General features: G+C 42.6%; 2 protein-coding genes across 9 annotated transcripts in view; both read left to right on the top strand.

Annotated features, from left to right (window-relative positions):
• TMCC3 (transmembrane and coiled-coil domain family 3) overlaps window positions 1-7,476 on the top strand; it is a 151,826-nt gene extending 144,350 nt beyond the window's left edge. For all 4 annotated transcript variants that reach the window (XM_030479713.1, XM_030479711.1, XM_030479710.1 and 1 more), the window contains exon 4: window positions 1,640-7,476. In XM_030479713.1, the coding sequence (XP_030335573.1) occupies window positions 1,640-1,942 (303 nt within the window). In that variant the 3' untranslated portion in view covers window positions 1,943-7,476. The remainder of the gene's footprint in view (window positions 1-1,639) is intronic.
• A 4,777-nt stretch (window positions 7,477-12,253) lies between these two features.
• The window catches only part of CEP83 (centrosomal protein 83), a 29,218-nt gene continuing 24,278 nt past the window's right edge, over window positions 12,254-17,193 (top strand). The window contains exons 1-2 of one of the 5 annotated variants that reach the window (XM_030479706.1): window positions 12,254-12,456; window positions 12,884-13,078. The gene's annotated coding sequence lies outside the window, so the exon portion shown is untranslated. Of the gene's footprint in view, window positions 12,457-12,576; window positions 12,769-12,883; window positions 13,079-17,193 lie in introns of those variants that run through there. The other 4 variants (XM_030479703.1, XM_030479709.1, XM_030479708.1 and 1 more) reach the window with 4 other exon arrangements.

The following is a 17,193-nucleotide window of genomic DNA, read 5'->3' as shown; positions in this document are numbered from 1 at the left end:
CTGTACAGTTGGGCCTGTTTAAACGTGTCTTGTTAGGGGTTTGGCAAATAGGCTAAAATAGAGGAAAAGCATTTAAGTTGTGGATATTTTAAGTAACAACCTACCTTTGGAGTGCTCTGTCCTGAAGGGATGGGCAGATTGTTTTAAAACGTTTGCTCCACCACTCAGTGCAGAACTGCAGGGAGTAGATTACTGCAGCGCAAGATGATTTGAGAGTAACTTATGGTCAGACTAGAAGAAAGAAGAAGGGAAGTTCTTTAGTGTGTAATGGAGAGCATGCATGAACCATAAGGGACTTTGTGCCACCCATTAAAAACTGTCTTCTGTATTATCACTAATTCTTGGACCAGTGAGAGGAAGCCATCTTCTGTAAGGTGCTGTGGCACATGCTTGGTGCTGACTTTGATGCTGGGCTGGCCACGTGGTATGGCAGTTCAACATGCAGCTGATAACCCCGTGTGCAGTGGATTTGTTTGTTTTCACACAGAAGGTTGGGTTGAATCAGCTGCTTACTGTATGACCAAGTGAACACCCCTGGCAGTGCAAAGAAAATGTCTGGAGGTTGAAAATGGGGAAGGAAGTTGGGATGCTGGAGCATGGTTTTTCCCTTTTACATGGTGGTAAACGTTTGTCAAGTTCATGGTGCCCAAATCACAAATGCAGCAAAAAGTGGCATTTTTGCAAGCACATGGAACAGTCAGAAATTTTTCCATGTTTCACTTTGAGAGGGCTTAAGTGTGGGGTTAGTGTCTTAGGAAGCATTTTACTTGAAGACCATTTTTAGTCCACACTGAAGCAGAAGAGAGAGGTCTGGTTTCTTTAGGACAAAACATGAAGTGGAATATGTCATGTGAGAGAGAGAATACCAGAGCATCACTACAGGTTTCTCCACTCCCTCAGCTGCCCACTCGGGGTGTGGATTAATGAGCCTTCATGCTGACAGGTGGCAAGCTCTAACTGAGAAATGCCCCATCCCTGGCAGTGTTCAAGGCCAGGTTGGATGGAGCTTTGAGCAACCTCTTCTAGTGGAACGTGTCCCTGCCCATGGCAGGGGCTTGGAACCAGATTATCTTTAAGGTCCCATCCAGCCGAACCCATTCTATGATTCTGTGACTCATCCCAGCACTGTACTATGGGTGGCTTTGAGAGGAAAAGTATTGTAGACCAGAGAGGTAGAGTAAACCAAATGCTACATGTTGCAAAGTAGATTTAATTAGTATCACAGCGAGCCTGTACTACCCTAATGTCTTCTATAGCATATAGGAAGAAACTTACTTTGCTGTTTTAATGTAGTGAAAGTTGCCATGGCAACAGCTTTCCCAGTGCTTCATCACATCAGTGTATGCAGGAAACATCCGTCATGAACATTACACTTACAATACTTTTTCTCAAGTGTGAAAAATGTAAAAACTACGTTTTGGATAGTGCTGTCAGACTTGCTTATGCCTGGGCAGGCAGCGATACACACATGCAGATAGATGTGCATTCATTTTCTTTAAAAAAAGTTGGTGGTTCATTCAAATGTTAGGAGTCTGTAATAAATTACACTTCTCATCTAGCTGTTGGGTGGCTCTGCAGCTAAAACAGGAAAGTGGTGTATGGAATTCCAGCTGCCCTAATTCTTGTTCTCTGTCTCCAGGAAGCCTTGGAGTCATGCCAGACCCGAGTTTCCAAGCTGGAGCTCCATCAGCAAGAACAGCAAGCGCAGCAGTCCGAAACCGTTAATGCCAAAGTGCTCCTGGGGAAATGCATCAACGTGATCCTGGCCTTCATGACTGTCATCTTGGTGTGCGTTTCTACCATTGCAAAGTTCATTGCTCCGATGATGAAGAGCCGCTTTCATATCATCTGCACTTTTTTTGCAGTGACGCTGCTGGCAATATTTTGTAAAAACTGGGATCATATCATCTGTGCCATAGAAAGGATGATTATACCGAGATGAAGCTGCTGGCCTGGCTGCTTGCTGTTTTTTTGTTTCCCCTCCCCTCCCTGTTTTGTAAGTGCTGTGTGTATACGAATTATTTTTTGTCAGTTTCAATGTGCAGACTGGATGGAGAAGGCTAAAAGACTCCTGGACTTTGAGGTGTAAATAGAGAAACACATACTTGTTGGCAGTCTGTTGCCTGTTCAATCTGATTGTGTCTAACTGGCTGTGTCGGTGACCAGCTGCTTGCTCATGTCAGTCTCCTGCCTTAATCCAATGGGTTTTCCACTTTGCAAACCCATACCCACAGAAGATAGTGTGATGCTCCACCAAGGGATCCAAGCAACTGCACAGTGTCAGGCATGCTTTTTGCTAGACTGGAGTGCAAAGAGAGTGATCAGGAAGGAGTGCACCATAATGTATATTATCAGCCCTGTTAGACTAATGAGTTAATTTTCTCTCTGAATTCAACTAGAATGATAAGCCAAATGATAGAGTCATGTATGTTAATAGTTCTTGATTCTAAATTCATGCATATCTGTATATGGGAGTTTTAGTTTTCAGGACCATCAAAACTTGATGCTTCTGCTAGTAACCTTTTGCACAGAGAGTTTATTGTTTGTAAATTAGACCAGTGATGAGTGTTGACCACAGTTAGCGATTGTTCTATCCTGGCACCGTTCCTTATCACATTCAGGAAAGACATAAATGTGGTGTAAGACTTCCAAAGATGAACTGAATTGAATGATGAGCTCTCCAGGCCACTGTGTTCAGGAGTAAAGAAGCAAGTACTGGTAGGTAAGCTGTCATGCAGACCAAAGCACTCACTTGCTTCAAGCCCTGCAATTGGCAAGGGGAAAGAAATAGGCAGCGAGGTGACACTTGGATTAGCCTGTGTGAGCACTGAATTGTTGGAGTGCTCTGCCTGAATGCAGAGCAGGTAGGTGGTGGGACTCTGGGTATGGTGGATTCCTCTCCTATGTCAGATTAAGGATGTGGAAGGATGAGGGAACAGCTTCTTAGAGGAGCAGGGAGTTAAACTTCTGTAAATATCCAAACACTGTGCAGACTCTCTTGACAAACATTCCTGAAAATAGCGTGTTAGCATACAGTACCACTACTGGGACACAGGGTTGGGTTTGTTCTCTAACTGCAATTTATTTTGCTTGATTTAAGAACTGCAAAAAGAGGAAAAAAATTCCCTGAAATCTGCCTGGCTCTCAGCCATGATGTAAACCAAGATCTTAAATAAAAACCAGACAAATCAAACAACAAAATGAAACAAACCACCACAAGCAGAATTCTTCTCTGCTCTCCATTAAATGCAATCTCCAGTTATTTGATGTTCAGTGTTACTTGCTTAGAAAATAATTGTCATGACAGATTTTCCTTTCAGTTGTGGTATTTGTTATGCTGCTTTTATGAGGAGGGGGGAAAGGGGTTACTTGGTGTGTGTATTTGTTTTTAATCGAGTGCAATAGTTGATATAGATATTCTGAAGACCTTATTCTGAGGGGAGGAAGTGGGCACGGGGAGGCAGGGGAAGAACTTTGACGTTTTACCATGATTGGATTAACAGTGAATACAGTTACTTTTTGTGACTTCAGGGACTGAAGGAAGGACAGAATTAACTGCATAAATAATGATATGACTCAGCATTTAGAAAATTCAATTAAAACACTTATTCTTTATGTGTGCTACATCTTTGAACAGAGAAATCAGGAAGGATTGTGCTGGCTCCCAGGCACCGGAAATGGATCAGATCAGGCACACCCATGTTATCCTAACGCAGCCCTGCCTCCTCTTCAGAGGAAGGTGGAGTGGAAAGCAAAAGTCCTGCAAAGAGGGATATGACTTTTTAAGCCCAGGCTTACCAATTGGTTTATCCCTGGCTGTGTCAGGAAGAATTATTATACAGATACATTCTTCTTTTCCTTATCTTTTTGTTCTCTTTGCCTTTATCGCAGTATTCCTGGTATCCCCTGATGAAGAAAAGATCAGGGAGACCTTTCTTTTAGTGTCTCTTCACCCATTTCAGCACTGTATGCATGCATTGCAACTGGCCTTCACCCCCAACTTCTAACTACCTGCGCTTAGCCTCTTTTTACAGCTGGCTAATAAACTGAGGGGATTGCTTCCACTGAAGATAAGCTCATGACCTTATCTTGACAGGAAAGTTGCTTCCACAATGTTAAAAAGATTAAAAGGAACAAAAGTAGCAGCCCTTTCCTGGCCTTTACATCATAAGACAGGGTTTCCCTTGCTTTGTTTTTTTTATGCCCTTTTGATGTGTCCTCGGTCTTTTCCACTGTTTTCAAATAATTTGTTCCTATCTTCATTTTTGAAAAGGCATACAATATCTTTTTATAGTCTGTACTTTCCATTACTTTAACTGATGAGTGTGCTTCTCTTTAGAGTTCTTTCCTTTCTGAAGCCTTTTCGTGAATTCCACCACCCATTTTACTAATCCGCAAGATTATACAAAAAACAAGAGTCCCAGTACTGATCCTCAGAAAGCTGTGTCTCTGGATTGTGTGTTGCCATCTTCATTACAATTTCCATCCTCTGCCTGTAGCATGGTCGCATGTTTAAAGAGAGAATCCTCCCAGTGCTAGCGTGTGTAGTTAAAAATGTCAGGTAGCCTCAAGGTCAGGCAGGAAAATCATTCTTCTTATAACAAAGGAAGTTGGTACGGTACGGCCTGGGGAGGTGAAGGCTTCTGCTCCAAGGGCATCCTGTTACAATCCTGGAAGAGGATCTCAGTGCAAACTGAGGGTAGAAGTTGTCAAGGGGCCTACCAAAGATTGCTCGCTGTCTTGATGAAATCAGACTGAGTCTGAATTGGAAACAGAAGGGTCTTGTGTTTCCATCGTGGCCTTCTGTCTGGCAGAGGAGACAGAAAAAGCTGTAAAGGCTGCATAATGTTACTCATGCAGATTAAAACAACCCTAACTGGTAAATGGGTGCAGCACTTCTCCAGGTTATTCTCCCTGCTGGATTTAAATCACTGGAGGATGTGACACCCATCAAGGAATTAAAAAAGATGTGAAGGGCAAAAGCCTGTTTTCTGGGTAGAACTTCTGTAGTTCTGTGCATGAGCTTTGCCAAGTGGCAGGCTGCCCAAGGAAGGCAGAGGTCTCCCTTTTCTTACCTGGTGCTGCCGCTGGGGTGTGGTGGAGTCTTCTGTGTGCCACCCTAGCTCACTAGGCTGGAAGAAAAACCTAGCCAAAGCGAGGAGTGCATGGCTCTCCACAGCTGGAGATTTAGAGGTCTCATGAGTACGAATTGGGGACAAAAGGGGACATGAACCTTTTTCTTTCCTGCTGCAGTGAATCATTAGCTGCCCTAAAACTGCACCCTAGGCAGCCTCCCTGCAGAATGATGGGGCAGCTTCAATGCAGAAAGGCCTCTTCCTTGCTTTTACCCACAGGGAACAGATACAAACAGCACTAGGTTGTGGTAGTGCAGGCTAGGCAGCTGCGTCTGTACCCAGGAGCAAGAGTAGGCTGGTGGCTGGGCCAGCCAGGGCTGATGCCACTGCCACCAGCTCCCTCTGTGTGAGTGTACGTATCTGGCTTGCAGCCAGGGCTTTGCCTGCGGTGGAAGTGTGCCTAGGCCATCCCAAACCATTGCCAGACCTCTCTTAATGAGAACTTAGTGCAGCTTCTCAATGAATTAACCGCGTTCTGTAAGGATAGCGTTTGCTTTTATGTTCTCGTACAACACATTAGGCATTCTTGGTGTTCTCCTTACACTTACTCGTCATGAGCCTCTAAAACACTCCCACTCAACAGAAAGTTGCCAGACGGTGTAGTTTCTGCTTGGTGCTGCATGGCAGTGAATTATTTCACTTTGACAGTAGTTCTCCAACTGAGAAGCCCTTCAGTTAGTTGTTAATACCTGTTCTACAGGCTCTTGGCAGCTTCTTTGCTCAGAGGTTTCTGGAGATTTATTCTCTCACGAGGGTCAGCACAATCCTCCTGCTCTCTCCCATTTCAGCATTCAGGTCTAAATTAATTTTCCCCTGAAACTTGTATAATGGATCCCTCCACTAGCTTTGACTATAACTCCATTACTGTTGAACACCCAAATTAGTGACTGACAGCACTGAATGAGATCCAGTTTTAAGTCCCTCTCCTTTCTGCACTACATTATACATGTTCTTGCAACTTCTCATTTCAGTGCACTCCTGTGATGTTGGCTTTTTCTGAACCCTTAGAGAAGCACGATCAAATCTGACTGCTTTTTAGTTTAGTATCAAAACGCTTGCGTTGTGCAGTGCCTATGTTGCGGGACCATCACATATAGATCTGATATCTACACTGCATGAAGGATATTTAAATGCCAATAGTTTTCTTTGAACAAACCATGACTGCTTATCTGGGGAATTATTTGGAGAATAGAAATTCAATAGCTGAAGGCAATTTGCTGTAGGAAAGATACACAATCCACTCGCTACAAGTTGAAGCTAGAGAAATCCAGTGAAAGCCTAAGCTTCAGTTTTGTAATTGTAAGGGTAGCTAGTAGCTAGTAACATAAGGACTCCAACAGTTGAAGTTGAACGCTGCTGCTCAAACAGGAATCAGTTTAGGGTTCTGTTTGGTACAAAGTCAACTGCATAATCACAGATAGTGCTTTTTGGAGTTAAAATCAATAGACAATTATTTTATTTAAAAAAAAACCCCAAACCACCACCTTAACCCATGGAAGCTTGTGGTTCATTTAGGTGGTATGGAAACCAGGTTTGGAAACTGAGTCCCTTTCCTCTGTGATATGGAGATTTTACTTCTGGATTCAATGGTACAACAGACTGTAAACACAGATTAATGTAATTAAGCACTTTAACTTGGGATAACAGAATTTAATCACTTCTGAAAGTCCATCTAGGAATAGCAATCAGGCACGTTTATTCTCTTTTTTAAGCAAGCAAATATTTATCTGCTTTTTTTCATTTAGCATCATGCCAGAACGTGGCCTTCAATTAATTATATTGCTCCCCTTTAAAATGCAAGGGATTATAACAGGCTTGCTTTTAGAGAAAGTTTGAATGGTCTCTCTGATGCTGAGTAGAATCCAGCATAAAGAATCAGACAATTTTACATCACAGCAGTGAAAGACAAATAAAAGTTTAATTTTAGTTAATGGAATTGCTTCATTTCCCTGAAAAAGCAAACTGAGTGAACTGAGCTGATGCTGTATATAAAGACTGCATGAGGACTAGTCAAACTACCTTGTACAGTGGATTTGCTGTATGTTTAGCGTGTTAAGTTGTACTTTGTTGGAAAGTTTTGCACAAAGCCACCTTTCCTTTTTACCCCAGGGAACCTGGGTCTGGTAGTATCAAGGTGTACCAAAAATTGTCTGGTTTTATTGACTAAAGTACTGTCTCGGTGTGTGACCTACAATGTTTCTCATACCATCTTCATTTTGTGCAGCACTGTGGAAAGATGCAACTACGCCAATGTAATTTTTGTATATTTTGTTGTGTAGTCATGACTGCCTCTAAGGTGCCATTAACATTTTTTAAAATAAAAATATTTACATTTCTTTGATGATGAGCACTGTTTCTTAAACTTACTGCCTGATCACTCAACTCCCCCTTCATTTTAATTTGTCGGTAACAAAGTTATTCAATTGATGGTGACAAAGTTGTTCACTTCAGCATAGGCCCTAGCTTTAAAATCCTGACGAAACTGAGCATTCTGCAGTTCTGACCAAAAGTGGTAATTGGAATTTTATTTACAGCTATGATGTGGTGAAACTGCAAACATCAAATGAGGTATGAGCTTGAGTGAACATGCTGTGCAAATGTGATGTTCTTGTGCCAAGCACTTGGACTCGCTTTGGATTTGTTTTTGCTTTTGGAAAACTGAATTAGAAACCTAAGCTGAATTTTTACATTCTTGTCAGGAATCTTGGTCACATATGCCAAAAACGTAATACTGACATGCCTAATAGCTAACAATAGCTGACATAAAGCAAAACATTTGCATGTGTTTTTCACAAAGCAGAGGTCTTGTCAGCTGGCACTGGCAGCCTTGGGGAATGGTAATGTTTTTATACCAAGAACTGAGTAGAAACAGTGTGGTGACAGCATGTGGCTTTGCACTCATGTTGTGCTTCCTATTTCCACCTATTTGAGGAAATGGCACACAGTGGCTCCCAGGTCACCTGCAGACTTTCCAATGTTGTGTCATGCTAAGTTTCACGTGGGTGCCTGGAACTCAGCCTGTATTCAGGCTGACTCCATTCACAAGCAGCAGGTTCCCCCCTGCTGCCAATAACTTTTGCCCACTTCTGGCATGGGCTGAATAACCTATGCTAGTGCACTGGCAAACCAGATGTGAAAAAAGGCATCTTGCTCATAAGCTGTGCTCAGAGTTGTTTGTAACTCTGGCTTTGAAGAGTACATAACACACCCTGGTAACTGTTTTAGCACACAAAAATAGAAAAGCAGGGAGGAAAATGGTGCTGTTTGACTTGGCACAGCAAGAGAAGTGTCCCTCATAGCCAAGTTGTAGTCCCAATACAGTGTTGCCAATACTGGATGAAACAAATAACCATTACCAGCAATGTACACAGAAAATGCTTTGTGTTGGTGCCCCCAACGACCCTGAGAACCAAAGTTGTGCTAATGTGCTAGAAACTAGCTGAAGGCACCCAAGACTTCATCTGCTGCTACACTGCAACTCATTTTGTGACACTGAAACCTGCTTTTCACTCGCTGGTTCAGACACTGTGAGCAGTGCAGTTTAAACTTAGTGATAGATGCTTCCTGAATGCATGTCTGCCATTGCTCTGCTTGTGCTACCATGGAAGAGGACAGCAATCAAAGCACAGGTTCTGCCACACACAGCAGCTATCACAGAGTTGATGTAATTAAAAGGAGAAATCTCCATGCACTATTCTCCTCAGTTCCTGTTTGGGCTGTGGACTGAGGTGACAACTCTTTACTTCGTGAAGTTACCCAGTGGATTGATGCCATGTTACCTTTCATGTGCAGCCTGCCAGATTCAGACAGAAGTAAAGCAGAGGCTGGACTCCCCTGCCTTAGGACAAGCTGGAAGCCAGCACTAAGCTGCTGAAAGAAGCATTGACACACTTTTGACAGAAACTTTGGGAATTGAGCTTGCATTTGATGTAGTCGTGATCCCTTCAGTTGGTCAGCGCGTGCTTCTACCCATCTGCGTGTGTAAATTTGGAAAAACTCCTATAGTTAGTGGCTACAATGCAGTCAATCCAATGGAAATGAAAGTACAGTTGGGTCTGATGCCTGTGATACGTGAGAACAATATACATAAACATGAAATCTCCTCATAGCCCAATGAATTCCCTCAGTATTTTCCTGTTGAATACCATTTCAATAAATTGGTCTGGGAAACATTGTTTTTCCCCACAGTCACAGACACATGGTTGAAGTGGAAGGACACAGAAGATCAGTATTTATAAGCACAAGATACTCTACATACATGCTGAACAGAAAAATAGAGAACACAACACCTTTGTCATCAGCAGTCCCATATAACACATTTGCCTGAGTAATGGCTTCATAAACTGCCTCACGCTTTATATCTACTGAGGTTCTGTGTGCTAAAAATTACATTCCAGCCCTACTGAGCTCAACGGTGAAACCTCCTCTGACTTTAACCAGGGAAGACTCTTATCACAGCACTATGGCTCTTAAAAGCAGTTTCATCTTCTGATTTTGTAATGGCAAAGATACTATTTTTCTCAAGCAGCCTACACATAGCTATGTATGGTTTTAACTCCCCACCACAAAGAGCGCACTACTTGGTCACACACACCTCTGCTGCAATTGTATTGGACAATAAATTATTTGGATGCTTTAAGGCTCTGCTGACTCAGAGGCTGAACAGAGCTTGTATTCCCAACACTAATTCCCCACATGGCCTCTATCCTGCTAGGTTGGATTCAGGTTGAGGTGACATAAACTAAGCGGGGATTAAACTACAGGTATGACCAACAGCATGTGTGCATAACAGCAAAACCCTTCTCTAAAGATACGCCACTAGGCTACAGGAGCTTGAGGATTTATCTACTTTTACTTCAGCCCCACAGTGAATTGAAACAGTGTACCTAAAAGAGACTTCACTTCCTGTAAAATAAACTACGGACATCTATAGCTGCATAAATTTCCATTTCTACAAAAACCTCTCTGTTGTGGGCAATATTTCAGAAAGGGGAATTTGCCACTGTTGGAATAATCTAACATATTACAAGGGTATTATACCTGCTTCCTGTAGGTACTAACTTAATTAGAAGAGTAAGACTGACATAAACAAAAAGCAAACAAACCAACCCCAGTATGTATTTCTCCTCAACAGGATAGCTTCACATCGTATTTACCTCTCTACTCCACCCACCCCCAGTTGTCCTGTAATATTTATAGGCTTAATTTTCTAGCTATTTCTCCCTCTTGCTCGATTCTTTTCTCTGCTGTGTCCATAAGCCACACACACCTGCTCTAAATTCCTCCTTCCTTCAGCCCTCTCCTCCTCATGCCCTTGAGCTCCATCTTGTCTCTTGCTTTTTCTCTCTCTTTCCCCATACTCTATGAGATTCCCAGGTCAAGCCCATCTGAGTCACTACAGCAGTTCTATTTTTAAAGCAAGCAGAGGTAGGAGCAGGGTTTTAGCACCGCTTCTCACATTGCTGTGAGACGTGGAGGGAGACGGTCACTGTGACCAAGAGCAGCATCATTACCACCTGTACTTCAGAAGTGCGAGCTACCAGGTGATTAACTGGAATTACCTGACTCAGTGGGCCTCAGAGGGAAACAAGTACGTTTTTGGGATCAGTGTGAAAAACATGGAGGCAAAAATAAAGTAACATGATTTGTACCATCTTGAGTCATCCTCTTAGAGCAAGATTCCACACCGGAAATGATTACATGGAAACTGCACCCTTATTCACCAAATTAGCTGGCAAGAGACACCCGACCCTGGCTGTTGATTTTAGTTAAATAATTTTAAATTTTGTATTTTTTTTGCTATGTCCCCCCCCAGCTCACACTGAGTGACCTAGATTCTTGATGTCATGTTTCTCATGTAAATCAATAGTTTTCCAATCGATTATAGCTGTGTAATGTGATGTGAACAGACACTAATAGAACCAAAGACTGGGCCACGCTACCATGCCTGTTAATGAAGCTGTAAAAGGGAGGAAGAATTCTATTTGACCTTATATGCCATTAATATTTTTAGAGCTGATTGAGAGTGAAAAAAAAGAATTTTAAAATGAGCAAATCTGATACAGAAAACTAAGAATCAGGCATGCAGCTTCACCATTCTTTTTAAAAAGACTTTTTGCACTGAAGAGCCATGTAGAACTATAGCTTTTTCTCCATAAAAATCTGTTTTGCATCAAAATTAAATTTTAATTCATTTTGGAAGGTGAAGTTTTAAGTTATTGTCATGTTACCTACTTTAGTATAGGCATACATTGGTATAGATTGAATACTGTTGATATTTCCAGTATTGCAAAGGCATTAACCACAAGCACAACATGCCTGTAAAACTGTACAGCAAGATCAGTCTGCACAGTCAGACTCAGTGAAGTACTAAACCCCTGTCACTGTAGCTGTGGAAGTGACTGTAGTATGTTTTAGATGCCTTCTTATTAACTGAGCTTACAACCACCTCTAGGGGAGCCAACGGCAATTGTCATCTCCAGATCTGTTTAAAGCTACTGGCAAACTTAACACTTGCCTTCTTTTCCTTTTTCCTTGGGGATGTGTGTGTGTCATCAGCAATACCCACTTTCTAATACATACTGCTTAAAGACAATTTTAATCCTTCTTAAAGGATTGTTAATCTTATTAGGAGAGTGTCAATACTCGCCTGGATCAATATCCCGCTTTAGCCAAAGAGACTTTCAGGAGAAACTGAAGACGTGTACGAGAAGATCATGTTCACGGCATCCCAACTGCTCCTACCAGCTGATTTCTGTCAGAAAACACCGACCACTGCCAGGAACGCCTGGAATGTGTTTTGCTTTGTACATGGCTCCATTAGCCTGCGTGCTCACCTTGGTACTGGTCACCGGCCATCAGCTACTTAGTACCGCTGAATACGAAACACGATGCATACTTTTTTACCTCAGATACCTGTTACCACGAGTCGCTGTGAGCTGCAGGACCGGCGCCGCGGGGCCCGGCGTTTTCCCTTCTCCTGAAGCGAAACTGCAACGGCCGCCACACAGCTTGCGCGCAGAGGCTGGAGGCCGCTGTACGCGGTGGCACCCCAAGCACGCTCCGCTCCCCGCCCCGCAGCGGGGTGTGCACCGGCCCCCCGCACCGCTGCCCACCACAGCACCGCTCCCACCGCGGCGCCACCCACCGCGGCGCCACGCACCGCCCCGCGAGCGCCGGATCGGGGGCGGGGCTAGCTCGCGGGCGCCGGGCGCCGAGGTCGCGCGAGCCCGTTTCCCCGGCAACGCTGGCCCGCCCTCGGCCGGCTCCCAGGATGCTGCGCGCCCCGCGGGACCCCGGCGGGCGGAGGGGCCGGCGGGAGGTGAGGCGCCATTTTTAAACTCCCGGACCCGGCGGCGGCCGCTGCTGTGGACTGAGCGGGCCGCGGCGGGAGGGGAGGCCGGGAGGGGAGGCCGGGAGGGGCGGGCGGGCGGGCGGGCTGCGGCCTCCGGCCTCGTCTCGCGGCCTATGAGCTGGGAGGCTCTTTGGCCCTTGCTGCGGCCCTGCTCGCTCGGTCGTCTCCTCGGCCGTTAGTTACCGAGTAGAAGGCTGCAGAGACGAGTAGAGAGATCGTAGGGTGCGATCGTGTGGTGGTAACAGCCTGCTGCCGCCTCTGTTGGCTGGCCCTGGGGAGGTGAGTTTGGGAATCGCTCAGCACAAGCCCGGGGCGGCAAAGGTCAGGGGTAGGAAGAGCCCGCTCGCTGCCAGGCTTCCATATGTTTACATTTGCGTGCTTGCTTTTCCACCAGTGAACTTCAGCCTTGTGCAGTTTGAGGAGAATGATTATTTTTCTGCACTTCTGGAAATGTGGCACCCGTTAGTAGCGGTGTTCCTCTGACCAAGCTCCTATGTCCACAAGTCGTAGGAAATCAGCAATAAAAATGTCATGGTGACTTATACAGTGCTCTTGGCCTCTCACATGCTCCTTGCCCACATACCATAAGGTACGTATAATCATATATCCAGGAGGTGTAGAATACATATGCTAACAGGAGGCCTCTGCTCTGTCTGAGCATCTCTCTTTTTAACACGGTATGAAGGGAAGTGATTTTTCAGAAGAGTTTTTTGGTTGTGGACTATAGAACAGTTTGTGTCAAGCAGCCATCTGTATGCCCAAGTAAAACTGTGAGTGAGATTCTAGCGAGCAAAAGTTTCTCGTGTGCGTTTAAGGTCTCTTGTCAGGAAAAAACAGTGGAAAACATACATGGCATATGTAGACTAGCTGTTCTTGAGTAAGCTAGATTTACCAACTGTTGCTCCCATGTAACATTTCAGTTTGCTGAGTAACAGCTGTCAGTTTGACTTAATAGTTTATGTGGCTAAAGCAAAAATATTAATCCTGAGCTAAGATATAACCTTGTTTGTTGCTTTTCACCCAATAATTAACTGTATCTCTTAGTGTAAGGCAGAAATTGAAAGGATGATTAACGCTGCATGCCATGTGTAGGGATGGGCACCAAAATAATGTATGCTTAATTATTGCTGGAATCTGTACTTCGAACAGTGTTGTGGAGGAAGTCATAGTTTGAATGAGATTGATGTAATATAGAAATCATACAGGTGTTCTCCAAAATTTCTGCACTTGGACACATAAGGGTATTAAGTGTTTATTTTCAGTGGATTCTCTACAGCAATATCTGAGTGGTATCCAGATTATGGAACTTCCTATAATAAAGGTTTTCATGTTTCTCTTTGATATTTTTCCACATAGAGATATTTTTTTTTTTATTTGATTACGTTGGCTGTTGCAAGTTGGTGATGATGGATTAGTAGAATATGGACTGTTAAAGAAATGAGAGGTATGCTATCATATATCTCAAATGATATATAGTTTTGTTTTGTATTCACTTGGTGCTCATGGGGAGTCTGATCTCTCGTGTGTTGCAGTTTTTTAAGGTAGGATTTTTTTCGCTTAACTTTGACTGTCTGAAAACTAGGTGTCTAGTTCAAGGATGTGATTTTGTGAGCTCATGATGGGATAACTCTCTGCTCCTAAAACGAGAAAGCCTTGTTCCCCCTTCTGCGTATTTGCTTGGTTCTTTGTTCCTTCCTCCCACCCAGTACCAGCTGCCTGCTTTCACTTGTGATGTAGCTTGTTGGAGTTTCCATGAGCTACTGTGACTCGCTGACCTCACAGAAAAGCCATGACGTGTTTTCAGCTTGTTTAAGTGTGTTGACTTCTTAAGTTAAGTCCATTCATGGAAGGGTCTAATGAATAACAAATCTAGGAGTGGGAGTGAAGAAAGGAGGAGTGGAACCTCCCCTTCGAGGTGACAGTGAGCTATTGTATTGGATTCCACTTTTTCATGAGTGCATTATCTAGTCTTATTGTAGACTCTTAAGCAGGGATGAGAAGGGGAAATGTTTGAAGAGTTGCTTTCAGGAGCCTGTGCTGCTTCTGAGTGTCTCACTTATTCTTTCTGGCAAATAGCTTGTTGTTTCACGAGACCTTCGCTGACTCAATTAGGAAAAAAAGAAAAGAAAGAGCATACAAAGAGGTGTAGAGTTCTGGCAGAAGCAGGCAAATGGATTAAACTATACATCGTGTGAAACAGTTGTTTGGCTTTCAACAGATTTTACTGAGATTTTTACTGCTTGAACAAAACACGGCACAAGGCTAAATACTGTTATTTTGTTTAATCAGTACTTGCAAAATTACATTCATTGTATCATCTGTTTAAAATGGTGTTCAAACGTGATGAATTTACATGCTTTAATTGTGGCTGTGGTACAGAAAGCAGTGCCATGAGTGAGTTATATATGTCACCCAGGTGAATTACCAATACGTGCTGAAATCATGTAATCTGGTTATGCCATGTAAGCTAGAAGGAAGCCTTGTTGTTGTAAACAGCTTACAATAAAAATAAATGTATTTATGTTATGTTCGTATTTTACTCTAAATGTAAGAATTCTTGCCTTTTAAAGTGCTTGTAGCAAACAAAAAGCTAAAATAATATAGCTGAAAAGTCTTGTAAAAGAAGAAAATCCCTTTCACAAAATGTAGATATGAAGGAGAGGTGTGAAGTGGGTCTTTAAGCTGTGTTTCTCTGTATGAAAATAAAAAATTGGAGATGAAAGGCAAAAGAGGTGATGCTTGGAAATGTAACTGACTTACTTAGCTAGATATTCTGCAATAAGTATTGCTATTTTATCTAATGAGTGTGAGTTTCCTGGGTTTCAGGTTTCTGTAGCAATACCTTTTCATGTATGCCTGCACAAAATTATGTTAAGATTCATAGTATAAATATGGGGTGACTGATACAAGTTTGCAGTTCTGTAACATGATATATTTTGGCAAACATGTAGGTGGAAGATTAATTTTAGGTATGATTTTTTTTTAGTTTCTTTTAATTATGTTTTATTGCATTGTTTTTTTACTTCTTGAACAGATCTCCAAGAGGGGAAGAAATTTTAACTAGTGTTCCTTTAAAGTATTTCTCAAAAATGATGGCTGTAGTCTTGTGTAATTTTGAAGGTTATTTAAGGTCCATTCATTGGCTATAAGCAAGTAGTGCAAGCCATTAGCACTGAAGAAATTCTTCTTGGTAATATATTTACAATATCTGTAGCCCTAAGAAAAGTTTGCTATTGACAGTTCACTGGCAGGTTTTATTGTATGATTTTTTTTTTTGGGGGGGGGGGGAGTTTTCTGTTGTAAGAATGTGAGTAGGTTAAATATTAGGAGTTGCTATTAGTGATTTCAAGGAAAGAGCTCTCCTGAAGTTGTGAAATCTTTCTGTTATTGTTATTAATTTCACAGTTGTCACCAGGAATGTAAATAATGAAATTTGCCACTAGATGTCCCTGCAAGCCAAAATAGTTTTGTTTCCTTAAAAACATACTGCTTAGGTTTTTGCCGTCTGAAACCGTTATTTTGTCAGCTACAATTTTTCCCCTTCTTTCCTTTTTAATTTTTTATGAAATCTTCATGCAGATGAATGCATGACCAGATGTGTGTCTTGATTTATAATTTGTGCACGTTCTGATATTTGCAAAAGCTGTGAGGAGAGAATATACTTCCCACCTATAGCAGCTTGGAATTGAGAATACAAAAGGTTGCATTTCCATTTATCTTTTTATTTTGGTTGATATGTTCTCAGAATAAGCCATGGGGTTTTTTTGTCTTTGGCTTTATATCTGTTATGCCACTTCTTACTCAAGTAAGCTGCAGGATTCAGACCTGACTTCAAATCCTGTGTTCCTAATTGTGAGCTCTGGCTTACAGTTTGATAGTTGCATTTGGTATCTGTAGCTTATGGAAGCAAAGACCTGAGACAGAGAAAGGTACTATTGCCTGGTGGGGCTTTTGTTTGGTTGGTTGGGTTTTTTTATGGTGATCGTGTTGGTATGCTTAGAAATTCTTAGGGTTGTGCTATCTTGGGTTTTCTCTGCGTACCAGAACTTTATGTGCTTTCATATGGGTTATTGATCTTAGGACCACTGACCAGTTCTCCTCATACAGCTGTTGGTTTAACAATTTAAAATGGCATACTGAGTTTGGAAATTGTTGTTGTCCTTTGTTTGTCAACAACTAACAAAATTCAGGAATGAAAAATAGATACTGTATGGATTAGAAGGTTCTTCAGAACTTGTGCTATTGTTTGAAATGGGTTATGTGTACAGGACAGTCACTAGAAGAACGTTCTGTATTCTGAGTTCTTCCCCCCTAGTCTCTCAGCAAATCTGGGTAAAGCAGAATACAAAGTTGCTGTTGTCGCTTTGCCTGTACTGGTGTTGTAACTCTGGTATAGATTTTCCTCTGACCTTTTCCCATCTGTGGTGGGTTGACCCTGGCTGGACACCAGGTGCCACCAAGCTTCTCTATCACTCACCTCCTCAGCTGGACAGTGGGGAGAACGTACAACAAAAGGCTGCTGGATTGACGCAAGGACGCAGACATGTCTGAGGTCACTCACCAATTGCTGTCATGGGCAAAACAGACTTGGCTCAGGGAAATGAGTTTAATTTATTGCCAATCAAAGATAGAGTAGGATAATGAGAAATAAAACCAAATTTTAAAAACACCTTCCCCCACCCCTCCCTTCTTTCCAGGCTTAAC

The sequence above is a fragment of the Strigops habroptila genome, chromosome 3 (assembly GCF_004027225.2).
Source record: "Strigops habroptila isolate Jane chromosome 3, bStrHab1.2.pri, whole genome shotgun sequence".
In the NCBI taxonomy this organism is placed as follows: Eukaryota; Metazoa; Chordata; class Aves; order Psittaciformes; family Psittacidae; genus Strigops; species Strigops habroptila.
This window is presented reverse-complemented; position numbering and strand designations above follow the sequence as displayed.